The sequence below is a fragment of the Hypanus sabinus genome, chromosome 17 (genome assembly GCF_030144855.1).
Source record: "Hypanus sabinus isolate sHypSab1 chromosome 17, sHypSab1.hap1, whole genome shotgun sequence".
NCBI classification, from domain to species: Eukaryota; Metazoa; Chordata; class Chondrichthyes; order Myliobatiformes; family Dasyatidae; genus Hypanus; species Hypanus sabinus.
The window spans coordinates 31,104,456-31,126,836 of NC_082722.1; the positions used below are offsets into that span (position 1 = coordinate 31,104,456).

At 44.7% G+C, this 22,381-nt stretch overlaps 1 protein-coding gene across 1 annotated transcript; it reads left to right on the top strand.

The window, feature by feature from the left end:
• Nucleotides 1–3,131: 3,131 nt before the first annotated feature.
• Nucleotides 3,132–6,085, top strand: LOC132407168 (leukotriene B4 receptor 1-like). The gene has a single exon (XM_059993462.1). The coding sequence runs from the start codon at nt 3,224–3,226 to the stop codon at nt 4,235–4,237; it is 1,014 nt and encodes a 337-aa protein (XP_059849445.1). The 5' UTR covers nt 3,132–3,223; the 3' UTR covers nt 4,238–6,085.
• Nucleotides 6,086–22,381: the final 16,296 nt, after the last annotated feature.

Consider the following 22,381-nt stretch of genomic DNA (forward strand, 5'->3'; position numbering starts at 1 on the left):
TCACCACCCGTGTGTACTTTTTCAGAATCAGTATCAGGGTTATTATCACCGGCGTGTCATGAAATTTGTTAACTTAGCGGCAACAGTACAATGCAATACATGATCATAGAGAAAAAAGTACATCAATTACAGTAAATATTGTGACGGGGTTCAGAAAGGATCTTAGTTTGTGATGGGATCCAGAATTGACCTTATGAACTGTGCTGCTATTAAGAGAGAGGGAGGCATCCAATGCTGTGAGAGAGAGAGAGAGAGACAGAAACTGCTTGAAAGATTGATGTTATGGTTTCTCTACAAGTTGTTTATCTTTCCACAAGGACACTTGCCTGCTTGCGAAGATCCTGCAGAGCGAGGAGGGCAGAGTGGGTTGATCGACAGCTGGTGTCCAACATGTGGAGATAAAAACCAGGTCCGCTGCTACACAGACAGACACACAGAGACTGTTTTGGACACTGGATGAGGTTGTTGTGCCCACAGGAATGTTGATTTTTGGAGGAGCGATCAGGAGAATCGATCAGTAGCTCTCGCAGTGTGGAAAAGGTGGGACCGGTGGGGAGTTATTTGTGTGTCCAACCCTGGCCTGGGTTGATAACTCTACCACAGAAGAACGGTCACCTTGGTTATGGTCACAGTCGGTGACTTTAAAGGAAGAGAAGAGGGGAGAAGAATGTTTGAAACAGAAGAAACCTACTGACAAAAAGATCACTGTTGGGACTCTCGCCTCTGTAGCCCTCAAGGGTGAGTTTGAGTTCCATTCCAATACTAAGGTGTGACTGTCACGTAGTTAATCCACAGGAGTGGGTTCTCTGGTGAGGGGAAGCCCTTGTGATTACAACTTGTGTGTTACCCCTGTCTGGGTGTGGTTGTTCACTGAAGAAAGGCACCCCTGTGGCAAATCACTGTAGCAGTTATTTCGTATGTCGTGGAACTGGATAAATGGTTATCACAGTTGAGTGTTTGGGGTAACCTTGTGTGGAAATTACCTGTGTGTGATAATCCTGGCCGGGGTTGGTAGTTTTACCACGTGAAGATGCTGCCTCAGTAATGATCTACTCTTGGTGATAATCCCAACGTGGGTTCTGTTTGAGTATCCTGTGGCCACCACTTTGTGATGTCCCGTAGCTGAATTCGGGTGTGGTAGCTCTTGTGTTGGAAGGATATTCGTTGAAGATCATTGTCGGTGATATTCGTGTGTGGCGTCGAACAACTTCGGAAGATAAAACCTACTGTTATTGTTATTTTGGAATAGCGACATAATTGCCTTCTTACAACATACACCTTTGGATTACAAATCTCTCTCTCTCTCTCTCTCTCTCTCTCTCCCTCCCTCCCTCCCCCTCTCTCTCTCCCTCCCTCCCTCTCTCTCTCTCTCCCTCCCTCCCTCCCCCTCTCTCTCTCCCTCCCTCCCCCTCTCTCTCTCCCTCCCTCCCTCTCTCTCTCTCCCTCCCTCCCTCCCTCTCTCTCTCTCTCCTCTCTCTCTCTCTCTCTCCTCCCCCCCCCCCTAGACTCAATACCACGACACAGAACTGAACTTTACTCATCATCATAAGACTGTATCCATTCACCCCTAGGTTTGAAAGAGCATAGTTTTGTTCCTATTTCCACACATAGTGTGTGTGTGTGTGTGTGTATAATTGCTAACCTGTTTGATATATCTGCATTTATAGTACTGTACTGCGTAGTTACTAATAAACACTAATGCTGGTTCTTTAACCCGTCACGGGGCACGTGACAATATATATCTATCTATATATATACGTATAAAATTGTTAAAAATAGTGTAAAACCGGAATAATATAAAAAGTGAAGTCGTGTTCACGAGTTCAATGTCCATTTGGAAATCTGATGGCAGAGGGGAAGAAGCTGTTTCTGAATCGCTAAGTGTGTGCCTTCAGGCTTCTGTATCTCCTACCTGACAGTAACAATGAGAGGAGAGCATGTCCTGTGTGGTGGGGGTCCTTATTAATGGATGCCGCCTTTCTGAGGCACTACTCCTTGAAGATGTCTTGGATACTACGTAGTTTCCAAGATGGAGCTGACTAATTCTACAACTTCCTGTAGCTTCTTCTGATCCTGTGCAGTAGCCTCTCTTTCCCCGTGCTAGACTGGGATGCAGCCTGTCAGAATCCTCTCCGGAGTACGTCTGTAGACGTTTTTGAGTGTTCTAGGTGACAGACCACACCTCCTCAAACTCCCAATGAAATGTAGCTTCTTTCTTACCTTCTTTATAACTACATTGATATGTTGGGACCAGGTGAGATCCTCAGAGATCTTGACGCCCAGGAACTTGAAGTTGCTCACTCTCTCCACTTGGGCTCATTTTGTGAGGATTGGTTTGCGTTCGCTCGTTTGTGGACCTCTGTGAAGTCCACAATCAGCTCTTTGGTGTCACTGACGCAAGGTTGTTGCTGCGACGCCGCTCAGCTAACTGGTATATCTCGCCCCCTCGTCTCCATCTGAGATTCTACTAGTAATGGTTGTATCATAAGAAAATTTATAGATGACATTTGGGCTATCACTAGCCACACAGTTATGTGGGACAGAGAGAGTAAGTAGAGCGGTGGGGTAAGCACGCATCCCTCGGGCGCGCCAGTGAAGTGGAGATTTTATTCCCAACCCGCATAGATTGTGCCTTGCAATCTGTTTGGCAACGTTCAGTGTTGAAATTCGAACACGCGACAATTTACAATGACCAGTTAATTTATCAACCGGTAGGTCTTGGGACTGTAGAAAGAAACTGGAGCACGCAGTGGGAATTGAACCCTTGTCTGTACTGTAAAGCGTGTGCTAAGCACTACGTTCCCCTGCCGCCCCTCGGTATTTGGGATCTCCGCAATCCTCCAGCTCCGGTGCTTGTAATTTTCTGATTTTGACCACCCTACGAATAACATCGCTGCAACAACTGAAAAATAAACTATCAAATCTTCCTCCCCCTATTAGGTTAATTGTTTGACAACCCTGTTATTTTCTTTCTGTCGGTGACTTGATGATAAAGCACGGGAGGCACCTGCTCTACACTTCGAGTTCCTGTTTCTGATAACTAGCGGTTAATGGCACTTCCTTCGCACTCCCATATAAGGCGGAAGTCAATGCAAATTTCTGACTGCGAGTGGGTGGAAAGCGCTGAATGCACTTCACCACACAAAGCTGCTCTTTCTCCGTTTCCAGGGGAAATTGTCCGTTACAATTTATTTTATTAAAGGAATAGGACTAAATGATCTAAATGCCGATTTCCAATATAACTGTGGATTACAATGGGAGCACGCAGACTCTGCCGGTGGAAAACGTGGTGGCTTGCGTTGTGCTTAGCTTGGCTTGTCTCATTGGAATACCCGGGAACTTGATAGTGATTTGTACAATTCTTTTTAACATTACACGCCGATCTTCCACCATTGTACTCATTCTGACTCTGGCGGCGGCAGACTTCGTGGTTCTCGTCACTCTGCCGTTTTGGATTTACTCTCTCACCGACGTGTGGATTTTTGGAGTGCTGTTTTGGAAACTGACGCTTTACCTGATCCTCATGTCCATGTACACCAGTGTGTTCCTTATCTCGGCGATGAGTTTGGAGCGTCTTTTGGGAGTTCTCCAGCCCTTTGCCATTCAGAAGTGGCGGAAGAAAGGAACGATCATAAAAGTAATTGTTTGCATTTTGGCTATATCTTCGCTTCTCGCTCTGCCTAATATGACTCTTGAAATCGAGCTTGACGCAAAGGGGCGCCCGATGCGTCGAGTCTACTCCTCCAGCCAACAGGAGATAGGGCTGCTCCTGCTGATCACCTTGGCGGGGTTTCTAGTTCCCTTCACCACACTAATGATTTCTTACAGCGTCATTTCCAAAAGACTAAAACAAATGACCTGCCAAAGAAGAAGCAGAGCGGGCAAGTTAATCGTAAGCATTGTGATCGCGTTTGTCTTGTGTTGGTTTCCATATCACGCCCTGAACCTTTGCCGTGTTACCTCGCTGTTGGCAAAGAATTCAAATGCCGCTTTCTCTAATGCACTGGCCATGATTTACGGCCGATTTAAGAACGCTGCCGGAGCCCTGGCGTTTATCAGTAGCTGTGTTAACCCCATCCTGTATGCATTTGCTGCTCGGAACTTTAAAACGGGATTTAAAGCTTCAAATCTCGCCAAAGTCTTTGAGCAGATGAATAGCAGTTTAAAAGAGAAGCGGGAGAAAGAGTCGAATGACCACGAGCTTCGATCTGAATCGGCGTGTATGCTCAAAACATGAGGTCGCTTCATCTGTCGATGCGCATTAAAGCCTTTCCCCATGTCCTGCGCGCTTCTATGTGAGTTACAGTGAAAGACAGTGGACGTGACTGAGTGTGAACACCATGCTCCTCGATTCAAAGCAAAACAACAAAAAGGAGCGCATTATGATGTCCGCCTGCTGTCGGCTGCTTCGTCGGTGATGTCTCCAGCAGGAGCCAGGAGTGGGGAAGTTGGCTGCTCGTGGTATAATGAAGTGTGAAGTAGGGCGTGCCCGCATTCGGCAACGCCGGATCAGTAAGAGACTATTGATTTTCAACAAAAGAGTTCATCCACCTCCCCTCGATATTCAGTGGCGTTTCCACCAACATTCCTGAAGCCACCACTGACCAGAGACCACTTTTGGTGTTTTGTAGTGCTTAACTTGTCCTCTCAATCTGAAAGTACTGCACTGTTTTCAAGGCATAAATCTGGTGCGTAAAGACTTCTTGTCTGGAGATGCAGTGTCACTTTACTCAATAAAGTCACATCTTCCCGAAGATCAAAACTAGTTTGACTGGCGTTAAGGAGCATGGCACCTTCACCACAGGGGCCCAGTGGTTGCAATGCGTGCAGGCAACAGCTGCTACTGAAACAAAAGCTTTCTGTCGGCACTTCCCATTACTGCAATGTCCTCAGCCTAGAGGGGCACTGTGGGGATGCCACTGCTAAGCTGTACAAAATCCTCAGGTGAAAATATATTGCTTTTGCTCCATCATGCCTGGGACAAAAAAAATCCGTAAGACATTCATGTTCTATGTTTTATTATATGGAATGCAGCAGTTCATGTATGCCAGTCCAGAACTTTTAGGTATGGGTAACAGATGCTAGCCTTGTGTGAAGGATTTTAAGGAAAATCATGTATAATGTTGCTGATCTATTGTTCAATAAACTCATGTTGAATAACGACCAAACTGGATCTGGCTGTTGTGCTTTAAGAATTGGTCGCTCAGATGGCACTTGGAGACAGATTTGGCCAATGGCTAGTTCCAGTTCAGTTTGTGAATAATATTCAGATCCAGGATTTGCTACTGTGCCATGACAGGGTTGAGATCTTGGAGGTGGATTGTGGAGGCTGTAGTATGTTGAAGGAGTGACTGTGGGAGGTACTTGGCAAGGAGATCCACCAGCCCACAGCAATGGTAGAGGGAAAGTTTAGCTGGGATTGTTAGAATGCATTGCAAAGAAGATGGTGATTTTTGGAGAGGGCATCAGCAACTTGCAGAGGAGGAGGATTTAGAAGCACTAGAGCTTTGGATGGTGGTGGAGGGGGAGACTAGAGAATGAATTACCACTTTAGCAGAAGGGGAATTTGGAAATTGGATCAAAATTTAGTAGCATCGAAGGATGTAGGAACAAGGTTTGGAAGGCTGGCTTCTAATGGATCTGGGTCTAGGATGTCTGGCTTTGAATTGTCTGTTGTCTGTGTGGCAGCAATATGTACTGATTGGTAAAAACACTGCTGTGGTGTGAATGCTTCACAGCTGTACTGCCATCAGCTCAGAAGCACAACCCAGTGTCTCAGTAACGGTGGAGAATATTGTCCCGACGTGCTTATAAATGACTCTGCTTCCAAAAGCAAATAACAGGTGGAGCTAGCAGCAGAACATCCTTTATTGAATTGAGGCAACATTTAGCTATTGGCAGTGTCTGTATAAATATGTATCAAATATCATATACATGGTACAATGATTCTTACTCTTATATACACCACATTGTTTCTTTGTGAAGAGTAGTAAGTGCATGTAATAATTGTATACTCATAAACATCTAGAGTTAATTGTTTACAGCTTCTGTATAAACTTGCACAAATAATGCATTATATATAATGATATGCTCTCTGTCTGTTTTCTGTCTATATGTGTGTGTGTGTATACATATACTGTATAGATATATATATATGTATGTATAACCATAGTTATAAATTGAACCGATCACAAATTCACAGTCTCTTTGCCTTCTTGCCAACAAGAGCTATAGCCAGCATTTGAGGTATCCATTCCAGGTGCTGGTAATTCCAGTGGATCACCCCTCCAGATTAGCTTCATGAACACGTTTCAGGCCCCACATTTCTTCAGCAGTTGACATTTCATCAGATTACTTACTCTAAATACCAAGCTATTCACAGAAAATTCAGCAGTTTGCTACTATTTATGTATCGACTAATGTATCGTCATGTATTATTTGATACTGTGATTTGGTACTTGATGCTGTGATTTCAGTCACAACAGCCTTTCTTTTCTGAAGCTCCCCATTACTATATCCCAGCCTTCACATCCTCCCTCTATCCACCGTCTTCTGCCTTTCTCCTTGGTGAACACAGATGAGCGGTATTAATTTAGAGCCTCATCTGCATTGTCATAAATACAGTACTGGTGGAAGTTGGTTGGTAGCAAGTGCCTCATGGGTAAGATGAATTCTGTGGGTAGAAATCCGAGTCAGCAAAATGACAGCAACTTTCATATACTGAAATTGTACTCATATAGAAGTGTAATTGGAACACCTTGGGCAAGTCCATTTCAGACTTGCCCGGAAGGTGTTTAAAGATCGATTGCATAGACTACAGGAAAAATATGTTCCCATTAGAAGGAAGGATGGGGATGGAAAGATAAGAGAACCTTGGATGTCCAGAGAGGTGATGAACTCAGTCAAGAAGAAAAAGGAAACGTATGTAAAGCTTTGGACTTCAGGATCAAATGAAGCACATAAGGAGTATATACAAGCTAGAGAAGAACTAGAAAAGGGAATTAGGAAAGCTAGGAGGGACCATGAAAAATTATTTGCAAATAGGATTAAGGGTATCTTAAAGCATTCTATACATACATCAGGATGAAAAGAATAACTCAGGAGAGGGTGGGATCATTCAAGGATAAAGGTGGGGGGGAGGGGAACACTTGCTTGGGTGTGGAGAATGTGAGTGAGTACTTCACTTTAATATTTACCAAGGGAAAGGATATGGAGGACCTGGAGATCAGTGCTGAGTGTATAGATACAGTAGGGTGTTTAGAGATCAAGGAGGAGTAACTATAGGGCCTCCTAATGAGTTTTAAGATGGCTAAGTCCCCAGGGCCTGATGGGATTTACTCTAGTTTATTAAAGGAGGGAAGGGATAAGATTGCTGGGCCCTTGACTGGTACCTTTGTGTCCTCTGTAGCCACAGAGGTCCCAGAGGACTGGCAAGTGGCTAAGTAGGGAAAAAGGGAAAATCCTGGGAACTATAGACTGGTAGGTCTCATGTCAGTTGTAGGAAAATTGCTGGAGAGAATTCCTAGGGATAGGATATATGAGCATTTGGAATCCCATGGCCTATTCAGGGAGAGCCAGCATGGCTTTTTGCGTGGCAGGTTGTGCCTTACCAACTTGATTGCGTTTTTTGACAAAGGTGACAAGAGAGGTTGGTGAGGGTAGCGCGGTAGATGCTGTCTACATGGATTTTAATGAGGCATGGAACATAGCACACTACAGCACAGTACAGGCCCTTCAGCCCTCCATGTTGTGCCGACCCATATAATCCTTAAAAAAAGTACTAAACCCACACTACCCCAAAACCCTCCATTTTTCTTTCATCCATGTGCCTGTCCAAGAGGCTCTTAAATACTCCTAATTCTAGTTAAACCCCTACCCCTACCCCTAATACCCCTTGATCTCTAAACATCCTACTGTATCTATACACTCAGCACTGATCTCCAGCTCCTCCATATCCTTTCCCTTGGTAAATATTGACATTTGATGAAGTCCCTCATCGGAGGCTAATGCAGAAGATTAAAATGAATGGGGTCTGTGGTGAATTAGCTGTTCGGATTCAGAACTGGCTTGTGCATAGAAGACTGAGGATAGTGGTCGGAGGGATTTGTTCAAGCTGGCGGTGTGTAAGTGGAGTGGGACCTCGGCTGTTTGTGATGTATATAAATGACCTGGATGAAAATGCAGATGGCTATGTTAGAAAATTTGCAGATGATTCCAAGATTGCTGGAGTTGTGTATAGTGTAGAGGACTAACAACAAGTACAGCACGATGTAGCTCAGATGCAGATATGGGCTGAGAAATGGCAGATGGAGTTTAACCCAGAAAAATGTGCGGTGTTGTACCTCGGTAGGGCAAATGCAAGGACATAGTACACTGTTCAGGGAAAGATCCTTAACAGTATCGCTGAGGCGAGAAATATTGGGATCCAATTCCATAACTCCTTGGAAGAAGGCTTATGGAATGTTTGCTTTTATTAGTCAAGGCATTGAGTTCAAATGATAGGAGGTTATGTTGCAACTCACCCTGCCTAACTAATATGGTTGCAAGGCTATTGGTTCCCCCTCCAGTTTAGGTGCTACTTGTCTTTCTACTTCAGGCCCCAACTACTCCAGGAGTGGTACTAATAACCCAAGTACCTAAAGCCATGAAACCTAGGAGCAGAATTAGAGCATTTATTATACTTCTCAACACAATATTCCTGCCCTCTCCCCATAATCTTTGATACCCTGATTAATCGAGAACTTATCGACCTCAGTCTTGAAGATACCCAAAAATGCAAGGAATTCCACAAACTCACCACACTCTGGCTTAAGAAAATTTTCCTTGTCTCTGTTCTAAATTGATGTAACTCTATTTTGAGACTTATTTTGTGAAACAGCCTCACGTCCAGCACCTTGTCAAAGGTCTTCTGAAAATCCAAGTAAACAAAATCCACTGTCTCTCCTTTGCCAGTCCTGTCTGTTAATTCCTTAAAGCCTTTGCTCCTCAATCAGCCCTTTAGACATGTTTTCCTCTGCCTTAGCCTTCTATTTGTTTCCTCACTAGCATGTCTCACAGGGATTAACCCTGGAATTGCAAATATGTAGAGATCCCTGCTTTGTTAATCTTCTGCCCGACTGTTTACTATCACTTGCAAGACCTCAAACCTCTTTCTGTCCAAGTCAATATTATAGATGTGTACTGTGACATCCTGCTGTTGCCCTTTCTTTTTCAGGGTGCTTGTACCCAACCCAAGGCTTTTTTGACGCTGGTGCCATGGAGGCAGCCCTTCAGTGTGGAGTCTCACTGTTGGCCACAGAAAATGCCTTTCTGTGCCGCTCTCCAACACCACAACTGCTCAACTAAACTTTTTACTTCCCTATTGTGCATTAGCTGTGCAGCCACAAACCCAGTGGCTGCTGCTGCTTCCCTCTCAGAGGCCATTCCACCACCCCCTCAACAGTGCTCAAATTGGTATCCCTGTTTGGAAGAGGGGCAATGACTGGGTCCTCTGCACTGTCACCAGCTGAAGTCGAATCATCTGCTACCAGCGCTCATTACTCTTCATCCATTGGTCTCTTTTCTCCTCCTTTTCTGGACCTGCAGTGTGACCAGTGTTACTAAACTTTCTACTACACTTCTTGCAGAGGCTCCAACTGCTCTAAACCAATGCTGGAGCTGGACAGTTTCTGCAGTTACAGTCACCAGGAAAGAGGAAACAAAATCTACCTTCACCGAGGCCTGATGCTCACCAAAGCCCGCACTTTGATCTCAACAAGAATACTTTGACCTCATAGCCCGTTTCACAAATGGCCGCTGCCAGGATTGCTGCCTCCATCGTACCTACCTCTTCTGGTACACCTCCTGCTCCCTCTCAACTTTGCAGGTCCTGTTGATCTTGTTGCTGCGTCTGGAATTGACCTCGCTTGTTCCATTGATCTCACGGCTGCTTCTCTCCTGGTTTCCCCTGTCTGGAGTAACTCTGCCACAGCTGTTGTCAGTGGGTCTGTTTGAGCTGACCTTAGTCAGTCCATGTGTGGTGGGACACCCCTCTGAACTTTTGAACATTACAATGCGGTCCTCCCTTGATCCATCCAGCTCAGTCTGCACTATATTCTGGCCAGTCACTAGTTCTCCGAACAGGAAACTCTGGCCTTTTCTCCTAACTCTTGGAGTCTCATTTTCTCCATCTGCACAGTCAGTGATCACCTCAATTGGTATTCCATTGCTATACAACTTGTGCTGCGTCTTTTATTTCTCATCTTGCACATTTATTCCTATAATGGTCCAGCTCTTGTCCTAAAGCCCCTCTGAATAGTTTCTTTTATATTGTTCAGATAGACAATAGACTCTCCTCTGAACTGCTTGTCACTGTAACAAAGTGTTGTGAATGTCTCTACTATTCAGATATCCCTAAGTCACCATGGAAGTGATCATCATTACTTGAATATTCATAATGAGCTGCCTTTCTGTGGCCCCAGACTCAAAGGTCAAAGTAAGTTTATTATCAAAGTACGTATACTGTATGTCACCATATATTACCATGAGGTTCATTTCCTTGTAAGCATTCACAGTAGAACAAAGAAGTAAAACAGAATCACTGGAAAACTATACACAAAAAGACTGACAGACAAACAATGTGCAAAAGAAGCCAAACTGCAAACACAAAAAAAAGTAAATAAATAATATTGAGAACACGAGTTACAGGGTCATTTATGTCTATCAGTTGCGGAATCTGATCATACTGGTTCAGAAGCCTGATCGTTGAGGAGTAATAACTGTAACTGGACCTGAGGCTTCTTCCTGATGGCAGCACGGGGGTCCTTGATGATGGACACTGCTTTCTTGTGGCAGCGCTCCTGGTAGATGTGCTCAGAGGCAAGGAGGGCTTTTTCCCTTGTTCCTGTGTCGGACTGGAATCCACTACCTTTTCAGAATACCCACCCCTCTGAAACACCTCACCCTTTTCTATTTCTCTTACTACTCACTTTGCTTTACTATCCAGATTCTCTGCCTTGTGGTGGCTGCTTCAGGAGCTTCTGTAATCTATGTTTTCTGCTCCAGTGTTCTTCTACCCTGATATAACACCTGCTTCACTTGCTGACCAGCAGCGAGATGGACATTTACCCAGCCTTTATCAGCACACTTGAATGATTGTACAAGTTCATGCTCTCAAAAATGTCTAGAATTTCCTCTTAGTGCTACTGATCCCTGGAATGAAGGGTTAGCATACCAGGAGTGTTTGATGGCTCTGGGCCTGTACTCACTGGACTTTGGAAGAATGAAAGGGATCTCACTGAAATCTATTGAATATTGAAAGGCCTAGATAGAGTGGATGTGGAGTGGATGCTTCTTATAGTGTGGGGAAGTCTAAGGCCAGAAGACACGTCCTCAGAATTGAAGAACATCCCTTTAGAACAGAGGTGAGGAAGAACTTCTTTAGCTAGTGGCTGGTGAATCTGAGAAATTCTCTGTCACCAATGGCTGTAAAGGCAAAGTTATTGGGTATTTTGAAAATGGAGGTTGACAGCTTCTTCATTAGTCAGAGCATCAAAGGTTATGGTGAAAAGGCAGGAGAAAGGGATTGAGAGGGATAATAAATCAGCCACGTTGGAATGGTGGAGCAGACTCGATGAGCCGATTGGCCTAATTCTGCTTCTATAGCTTTTGGTCTTATAAAGTACTGCCATATTGGGAGATGGCTCTCTCTGCAGACTATGATGTTAATTCATTGTCCTTGGTTGAACAGGTTCCATGTATTTTTCAACTGGCTGCTACCAGCACTCCCCCTCCTCTTCCCCCATAACTCCTGAAGGATATCTGACATCCCCCCTCCCATTCTTAACTGAAACTATGCTGCTGTGGTCCATTATTACTCCAATTACTACATGTCCTGTGTTCACTATCAGCATCATGCAGCTCACCACATCCGCTATTAAGATTGCAGTTTGCTTTCTTGATTTCACCATCACACTATCTGGATTCCGTTATCCTACTTTCTCCAAAGAGGGTTTTGCTGACCTCTTCTTCACTCTCCTTAACAGATAGCTCATTATCAACTGCTATCCTCACTGGCGTAATAGATGTCCTCCAACCTTGTCTATAAAACCAACGTGAAAGACATATCTGAGGGAGCATCGTCTACTCTGCTGTTCCATCATGGCTGATTTATTATCCCTCTCAACCCCATTATCCTGCCTTCTGCCCCTAATCTTTGACACCCTTAATAATCAAGAACCTGTCAACCTCTGCTTTAAATACACCAAAATGACCTGGCCTCCACAGCCATCCGTGGCAATGAATTTCACAGATTCACCACCCTCTGGCTGAAGAAATTCCTCCTCATTTCTTTTCTAAGACAGGGTTGGATAGATTTTTGCATAGTAGGGGAATGAAGGGTTATGGGGAAAAGGCGGGTAGGTGGAGATGAGTCCATGGCCTGATCAGCCATGATCTCATTGAATGGTGGGGCAGGCTCGATGGGACAGATGGCCAACTCCTGCTTCTATTTCTTATGTTCTTTTGATCTAAAGGGATGTCCTTCAATAAGCCTTGCTAAACTCACACCAACCTGTGTGTCCTCAGCCTTCTTCACTGCCATGATGGGGTCAAATATACACACCAGAAGAACAGCACATGTGGACTGGCCTACAACTAAGAGTCCTACACTGGGGAAAGACTACATTTGAAAGCATAGAACCAGAACTCATAAAGGTTGAATATGAGAGTCTGTTTGTTGTAAATGGATGCTGGGCAAGTGGGAAGCTTTCAAAAGTGAGATAAGAAGAGTTGAGGGGCAGTCTGATGAAGAGACCTGAATAAGGGACTCTGCCTGAAACATTGACTGTTCACTCTTTTCCATAGATGCTGCCTGACCTGCTGAGTTCATCCAGCATTTTGTTTGTGGATTTCCAGAATTTGCAGATCTTCTTGTGTGAGCATCTTCCTCTTAGAATAAGGACAAGATGGCATGGTTAGGGTACCTTGGTTACAAGAGATATTGAGGCTCTAGTTTGTCAAAAGAAAAGGCATATAGACCATATCAGGTATTTGCAGCTAGGATCAAGAAAATTCCTTGAGGAGCAGAGGGAATGGAGGAGTAGTTTAAAAAGTTAATTGTAAAGTTAAAAATGGGATATGAGATATCCTTCTCAGATAAGGTGAAGGAGAATCCTATAAGATTCTATCAGTATATTAAGAGCAAAATGGTAGCTAGGGAGAGAATAGGTCCCCTTTAGGATCAGTGAAGTATATATGTGTGGAAATATGCTTGTTAATAGAGTCTTCTGTTGAGAACCAAGTTTCCAAGATTTCAGATTTTTTTTTGTTTTAGAAGCTGGGTTCTCAGCAGGACTCTGTTAATAAGCATATTGAACTGGGTGAAAGCTATGTGCCTGTGGGATTGGGGCCAAGGGGTGAGCTGTGGGCACCCGAGGAACCAACATGCACAATGACCCATCACCACGGATACGCCCAATGGAGATCCCTCCCCTATCCGATTGGCCGGGACCCAGCAGAGACTAGTGTAACAGCCAACCTATCAGAACAACGAATTGGACCAATATAACACGAGCAGTCGGCAGAAACAAAACTTAATTGTGCACCGATGACGTCACCTTGACTGGTGACAAAATGTTTGTGACCTAACCACCAGCCTCGGCAAACAACCCTACAAACAAGGACTGGCATCTTATAGATTCTATTATTTTCCAGCCAGTCACCCATCATATCTATTTCAGGTCTCCTATTCTTACTTATCTTCCTAAACATATTCTCCCTCAATTCCACTCTGAATCATCTACCCTACACTTAGATAATTTACAACGATCAGTCCTGACTGCTCAAAGCCTGTCCACAAGGCTCAGCTCAGCAGTGTAATGGAATACTCGCATCTTGCCTGGATGAGTGCAGCTCCATCAACACTCAAGAAGTTTGACACCATCCAGTACAAGGCAGCCCACTTGAGTGGTACCCCTTTCACAAGCATCCAGTCCCTCCCCTATTGATGAACAGTTGCAGCAGTGTGTACTATCTACATGATGCACTGCAACACCACACCAAATTTCCAAAGCCAGCATCTTCCAGACCCACGAACGCTACTGTCTAGAAGATGAGAACGGCAGATACCTGTAAACACCAGCACTTGGAAATCCCCCTCCAAGTCACTCAACATCCTGACTTGGAAACATATCGCTGCTCCTTCATTGTCACTGAGCCAGGACCATGTAATTTCCCCCCCCACCCCCCGAACAGCACTGTGGGTGTATGGATACCCCAAGGACTGCAGCGATTCAAGAAGGCAACTCATCACCACCTTCTCAAGGGCAACTAGGGATGGGCAATAAATGCTGGCTTAGCTGGTGACGTCCACATTCCATAAATGAATAAATAAAAAAAAACCTAAAAGCTAATTTCAATTTGGAATGTGGCCGAAACCAGCGCATCTGGGGGGAAGCCCATACAGTCATAGGAGAAATGTGGAAACTCCACACAGATAGCACTGGAGGTCCCAGTTGAGTCCAGTCCTTTGGAGCCATGGGGCAGCAACTGTAATTCACAGCAAACACCTTCAAAGCATTGCTGGTAAAAGGTAAGTAGGCCTTGAACCTATGTAACATTTCTTAGGTTTGTTTTTTTTGCCAGTGATCTTCTATCTGAGTCATGTGTTTTCAGCTGTCTCACCACTGAAAGTTTTCACTGTGCTTCCAAAACCACTCAGAAAGTTGAAAGGCTCAAACTAATTTCTTCCAGTCTTCTCTAAAGAGAACAACCTCTGTATCTCAAGTCTTCTCATCACTCCTGATGCCAGCCTTGTAAATTTCTCTTGATCCTTCTCCCAGTCTTTATATTCTTTTTGTTGTGTACTGTCCAGAGTAAAACATAATGAATTTGCTGAGGCATCATTGTTTACTGATAAACTCTTCATGAAATTTCTTTGCCTCTGTTCTGTCTGACCCTGTGATATTTTACCATGCATGAACTTTTATCAACAATTCAACAAAGGTTCAAAGTTTCATTTTATTAACAAAGTATGTATGTAGAATATAACTCTGTAATTTGTCTTCTCCAGACTGCCATAGAATACAGAAACCCATATGTAGTTGAAAGAAAGGCATCAATCAATCCCCCCACATGAAAAGTAAAAGAAACAAAAACTCGCAAACCCCAAACATCTCCAATCCCTCCCTCGCACAAAAAATTAACACTACCCAATCCTCCAGCCCAACAATCAGAAACAAGAAAGAATGGTTGAGAATATGAAAAAAAGCATAGAACTGAAAGTGGCCAATATGAACTACAGACCAATCCATAAATCTCAGAATTTTGATAACATCTCTGAGAGCATTGGAATCCATCGACTCAAACCAGATGGCAGTGACTGGAACCAGTGGCCCCTCCGAGTGCAGGAACTTGAATTTGTGGCCCCTATGAGGGCGTTGACATGAACCAATGGCTTCTCCGTGGAAAGCGAAATTAACCTATGGCCTTTCCTCTAATCACTTGCTCTGCCTCGATGTTCCAGTCCTCCTCACTGCTTTAATCGGTAAGAAATGTCGTTGATCATGGCCCCTCATCTTGTCCCTGAGCTTCTCCTCATGGTAGCTTGTGCTGGCATTTCTCTCCTGGAGTTTCCTCGGAGAAAGCAGAGCGCTAGCTCATTCCATCGAACTACAGACTGTAATTCACAGGCTTCAACAGTTTCAAAAACAAAATTAAGATAAAAAGAAGAAGTTGTAGAAAAACTGAAATGATTGACAATCTTGAAGATGTTGCCCAAAGAATTGTTGTTCGCTGGCACCATCTTGACCATCTTGACAATAAGGTATTTAAAAAAGAGATAGAGTTTAAGTAAGTGTGTGTATCACGAATCTTGCATTTTTTAAAAAAAAGTTGCCATTTAGTTTACATTACTCCTCTTTATTCTTCCTTCAAAAATACATAATGTTGTACTTTAATGATTTTTTGATCATTAAAAGTGTTATTTTTGTCAGCACCAAATATGGCAATAGAAACCTAATTTTGTTTTCCTGAGAAGTGTTCTGAGTCATCTTACTTACAGTACATGAACATACAGATGTACGGCTATTTCAACAAAAGTAGAGAACTATAAAGGAAATATAAAATTGAACTTTTAGAATCTGAAGCAGCATAGTCATTCCAAACATCAGTCAGAAAACCAAAGAAAAGGTTGAAAAGGCATACCTCAGCCTTAATACTTCAGCACTGCTGTTCTTTGTGTTTTCCAAACTGTACCAAAGAAAAATGTACTAGAAGATTGAATCATTTATATATACGAGTGATAAACTTTTAAATTCATTACGCTTGGGTTTATTATTATTAAATTCAGTATGCTAGTTAAAAAAATAGTAAAATAGGGTTCATGAGGCAATTTCTTCCCCTCCTCCATCGGATTTCTGAATGGTCGGGCGAGCAATCCCTCATGAGTGCTGGCCGCCCACAAACCACACTGCATTCTTGTCCCAGTACACTGGCGTAGTCACAAAAAAGACACACCGGCGGCTCTCCTTCACGAGGAGTTTGATGAGGTTCGGTGTGCCGTCAAAGACGCTTTCAAATTTCTATGGATGTCCTGTGGAGAGCATTCTGACTGGCTGCATCAGCACCTGGCATGGGAACTCCAAAGCATGAGGCTGCCTTGGGTTGTAGGCATAGGTGCAACCCTCCACGCCATCAAGCACCTCTTGAAGGTGTGGTGCTTCAAGAAGGTGGCATCCATTATTAAGGACTTGTACCATCTGTGTCCCTTTCTCCTTCCTAGCATCAGGGAGGAGCCAAGGAGATTGAAAAGCAACACTCTCATTTCAGGAAAAACTTCTTCCCCTCCACCATCAGATTTCTGAATACTCGTAGAACCCATGCACAGTGCATCTTTATTCCTTTAACGTTGTACTGTTTATTTAATCTGGCAATTTATAGTAATTTTATCTCATTGTACTGTACTACTGCCTCAAAACAACAAATTTCACATCATCTAAGTCGATGATAATAAATCTGATTCTGTTCCTGGTTAGCTGTACAAAAATTTAGCTACAGTTACAGCCATTGCACATTTGAACCATGAGGAATTAGCTTTTGGAGTGAAGCTCCTCGCTCTGCATTAGGTGTTCACTATCAATGAAAAGTGATTAGAACGATCAGATCAGTCCTCATCCTTGCCTAAGGTGTTACCTACAACGTGTCTCCTTTGCATGCTTGGCCATTATCTTCTGCTCTCTCATTAGTCAATAAGATATTAGGTAAATTGCAGCTCTGAATGACGCGTGTGCACACCGTTATCGGCTGCAGCAATCCCTATGTCTTTGGGTATGGGAGGACAGTCAACCAAAGCCCAGTGGAAACTCACGGTCACAGGGGGGAAATCTAAGCAATTCCTTCAGAATTGAACCCAGGTCGCAGGAGCTGTGGGGTGGCAGCTCTGCCAAATGCTCCCCTTTGCCGCTTTCAATGTGCTATACTGACGCCTGATGATGTAAGCATATTCTCAGCAAACTTAGCTGGGCTAACTCTATCTAAGGGACACTACAATTCCATACCTATTGATTGGAAAGCCCACAGACTTTACAATCTGCATTGGCCATTACCCCATACTATCTACTTAGTGAAATAAAGGACAGCATAATTTAAAGGTAATTGGAGGAAAGTATAGGGAGGATGTCGGAGGTAAGTTTTTTTACACCGAGAATGTTGGATATGTGGAACATCCTGCCAGGGGTAGTGGTAGAGGCAGATACATTAGGTGCATTTAAGAAACTCTTAGATGAGCAAATGGATGATAGAAAAAAGGAGGGCAATGTAGGAGGGAAAGGTTAGATTGATCTGAGAGAAAGATAAAAGGTAAGCACACCATCGTGGGTTAAAGGGCCTGTGCTCTAATACTCTTTGCTCTATGTTCATAATAAAAGAGGAGCATTACTATAAATATAAACCAACATTATAAATAAAAACATAGCAAAGATAATTTGGTTAATGAAGCTTTGACTCCTTCGTATCCTCTTTTCTGTGAGAAGCACAATGGATTGCTATGAACTTGGCAGCAATAGGTTAATCAATAACGGAAATAACTAGTGAATGATTACAATCATACTCCTGTGCAAACTAGTGGTTTGATTACGATAATAGTCCTGCGCAAAACAAATGACAGAATCTTATCTTCTAAAAAGTCATGGGTTTTTTTGGCAGGTTTACCTATCAGTTATCTTTTGTAGCTCATCTCTGAGGGTTGATGGAAACATCACTTACCAGAACTCATCTATTTGAGAAGTTGATGAGGCTTCCATTCAAAATGTGTGTACTTTTTAACTTGGGTTCTGATGCACCATCAATAACTCCTCCAGCTGTGGAAAGAAGGGCCATCTCGCCAAGGTCTGTAAGTCTAAACCACAAGCAGGGTCGAGCAGCGCCGTGTGCGAGGCATGGGGGTTGCCATCTTGGTCGCCGCCATCTTGCCTGCCCGCCTTGTGCAAGGCATGGGGGCGGCCATCTTTGTCGGCGCCACCTCGCCCCGCCTCCAACCCACGGGTGCTTACTGGGCACCAAGACGGTGATTCAACTCTGGCCTCCGTGACCCTCGACCAGCTTGCAAGGTCAATGATGGACATCCTGGTGGAGGGGCACAGGACTAGCTGCCTGTTTGACATGGGCAGCACTGAGAGTTTTATTCACCCAGACACGGTGCAATGCTGTGGACTCGTGACACAGCTGGTAAGCCAGAGGGTCACCGTGGCTTCTGGGTCGCATTCCACAGACATCTGGGTGGGTTGTGTAGCGACATTGGTGATGCAGGGCACAGAATATCGGGACTTTGCGCTACTGGTCATGCCTCAACTGTGCGCGCCTGTGCTATTGGGGCTCGACTTCCAGAGCCATCTGAAAAGTGTGACAATCGAGTATGACGGGCCCCTCCCACCAATCACTGTCAGAAATCTTCAGTTCTGTGGGACTCCGTCATATACCCCGCTACTGACCACACACACACTCCGAACCACACATCCCACCCTGCACCATGCCGATAGCTGCGCTACTGACACCACTTGCAGCCTCTCCACCCTCAAGATCCCTCCCCCACTGCTGTTCACCAACCTGAACCCCGACTGTAAACCTGTGGCACCTAAAAGCAGGAGGTACAGCGTGGGGGACAGAGCCTTCATTCAGTCGGAGGTGCAGCGACTGCTCAGGGAGGGGATCATTGAGCCAAGCACAAGTCCTTGGAGGGCCCAGGTGGTTGTTGTTCGGACCGGGCAGAAAAATAGGATGGTCATGGACTATAGCCAGACCATCAATAGGTTCACGCAGCTTGACGCGTACCCCCTACCCCGCATCGCGGATATGGTCAACCAGATTGCTCAGTACAAGGTGTACTCGACCATAGATTTGAAATATGCTTACCATCAGCTCCCCATCCACCCGGAGGACCGCCCCTACACCGCCTTCGAGGCGGGCGGCAGGCTCTATCACTTCCTGTGCATCCCCTTCGGTGTCATGAATGGTGTCTCTGTCTTCCAGAGGGAAATGGACCGGATGGTGGACCAGTACCAACTGAAGGCCACATTTCCCTATCTGGATAACATCACCATCTGTGGTCACGGCTGGCAGGATCACAACAACAACCTCCAACGATTTCTCCAAGTGGCCGAAGCCTTGAACCTTACTTATAACAGGGACAAGTGTGTGTTCGGAACCACCTGACTCGCTATCCTTGGGTATGTCGTGGAAAACGGGGTCATTGGCCCTGATCCAGACCGTATGCACCCCCTGTTAGAACTCCCTCTTCCCACCACTCTCAAAACCCTCAGATGGTGCCTGAGCTTCTTTTCCTATTACGCCCAATGGGTCCCTCATTTTGCAGACAAGGCCTGCCCCCTGGTCAAGTCCACCACATTTCCCCTCTCTGCTGAGGCCTGCGCAGCCTTCAGCTGCATTAGAGGGGACATTGCCAAACCAACGATGCATGTGGTGGACGAGACCATTCCCTTCCAAGTAGAGAGTGACGCCTCCAATTTCGCACTGGCTGCTACCCTCAATCAGGCAGGCAGGCCAGTAGCATTCTTTTCTCGTACCCTTCAAGGCCCTGAAATTCAGCACTCCGCGGTGGAGAAAGAAGCCCAGGCCATAGTGGAAGCTATTAGGCACTGGAGGCACTATCTCGCCAGCAAAAGGTTCATCTTGCTGACCGACTAACGCTCAGTTGTGTTCATGTTCAGTGAATAAAATTGATGCACCATCAATAACTCTCTGAGACGTGAGGTGAGATATAGGCTTTTATTCGCTGGAAGAGAGCAGTCAGCAGCAAGAGATCCCCACACGACATCCTGGAGACTGAGGGAGGAGCAGTGCCTCCAATCGCCTTTATACCAGGGTCTGTGGGAGGAGCCACAGGAGCAGCCAGCAGGGGGGGGAAGGGTATCCAGACAGGTATATGTAGTTCACCACAGGTTCATCAGCTCTTTTTGCATCATACATGCAGGGACTGCACTAGGATGTGTGTTCAAAAATCATTAATCGTCAAAGTCTTTGTCAATATGCCAAATAATGTTCCATGTGTGATATCAAATTGTTTCAGGCTGATAAATGCCTTTATTATTGTCCCACGTACTGTGGTGAAAAATTTGTCTCGCATGTCGTTCATGCACATTGAATCATTCTAACAGTGCATTGAGGTAACATGAGGGAAAACAGTAACAGAATCGCGAATGAAGAGTTATAGCTACAGAGGAAGTAGAGTGCAGGTAGACAACAAGGTGAAAGGTGATGATGAGGTCCATCTTATTGTAGTAAAGAGACTGTCAAGCAGTCTTACAACAGCGTGTAGCAGCTGCCCTTCCACCTGGTGATAAATGCTTTCGGGCTTTAGCATCTTTTGCCCAACGGAGGGGAGGAGAAGAGAGAATGTCTTTGATTGAAGACAAATCACTGCTCCTTTACTGAATCAGTGAGAAGTACAGACAGAGTCCGCGGAGGGGAAGCTGATTGGCTTGATGTACTGTATTCACAATCTCTGCAGTCTGTTGCGGGTAGTTACTGCACCAGGCTGTGATGCAAACAGCCAGGATACTTTCCATGCAGTGTGGATAAAAATTGGTGAGGCTGGAAGGGAACATACCAGATTTCCTTAGCCTCCCCTACAATAAATAATGCAGGATATCAACCCAAAATGTCTACCATCTCATGCCTCTATAGATGCTATTTGAGTTCTTCTAGATGTTTATAAGACCATCAGACCATAAGACATAGGAGCAGAATTAGGCCATTCAGCCCATCGAGTCAGCTCTGCCATTCCATCATGGCTGATCCTGGATCCCACTCAACCCCATACACCTGCCTTCTTACCATATCCTTTGATGGCCGGACCGATCAGGAAACGATCAACTTCCACCTTAAGTATACACACCGACTTGCCCTCCACCGAAGTCTGTGGCACAGTATTCCACAGGTTCACTACTCTCTGGCTAAAAAAAAATTCTCCGTACCTGTGTTCGAAAAGGCCGACCCACGATTTTGAGGCTGTGCATGCTAGTTCTGGATACCCCCAACCACATCCTCTCCACATTCACCCTATCTAGTCCTTTCATCATTCAGTAGGTTTCAGCAAGATTTCCACGCGTTCTTCTAAATTCCAGTGAGTACAGGCCCAATGCTGCCAACGCTCTTCATATGTTAACCCCTTCATTCCTGGAATCATCCTCGTGAAACTCCTCTGGACTCTCTCCAATGACAACACATTCTTTCTGAGATATGGGGCCCGTAAATGTTGACAATACTCCAAGTGCAGCCTGACTATTGTCTTATAAAGGCTCAGCATTAACTCATTGCTTTTATATTCTATTCCCCTTGAAATAAATACCAATAATGTATTTGCCACCTTTACCACCTTTAAATTAACCTTCCGGAAGTCTTTCACAAGGGCTCCCAAGTCCCTCTGCACATCTGTTGTTTGTATTTTCTCCCCATTAGATGATAGTCCGCACTATTGTTCCTTTTACCAAAATGCATTATTATACATTTCCCAACATTGTATTCCGTCTTGCAACCTTTTTGCCCACTCTTCCAATTTGTCTAAGTTCTGTTGCAATCACATTGTTTCCTCAGCATTACCTACCCCTCCACCTATCTTCGTATGATGTAGGTAAGGTGAGTGAGGGGGTCCTGCTTAGAGAGTTCAGGGAGTTAGGAGTGAAGCTGAAAGGCAGGACCTCCAGGGTGACAATCTCGGGACTGCTACCTGTGCCACGTGCGAGTGAGGCGAAGAATAGAATGATTATGCACATTAATACGAGGCTGAGAGCATGGTGCAGGAAGGAAGGGTTCAGGTTTTTGGATAATTGGTCTTTGTTCCAGGGACATTGGGATCTGTTTCGAAGGGATGGTCTACATCTGAACCGGA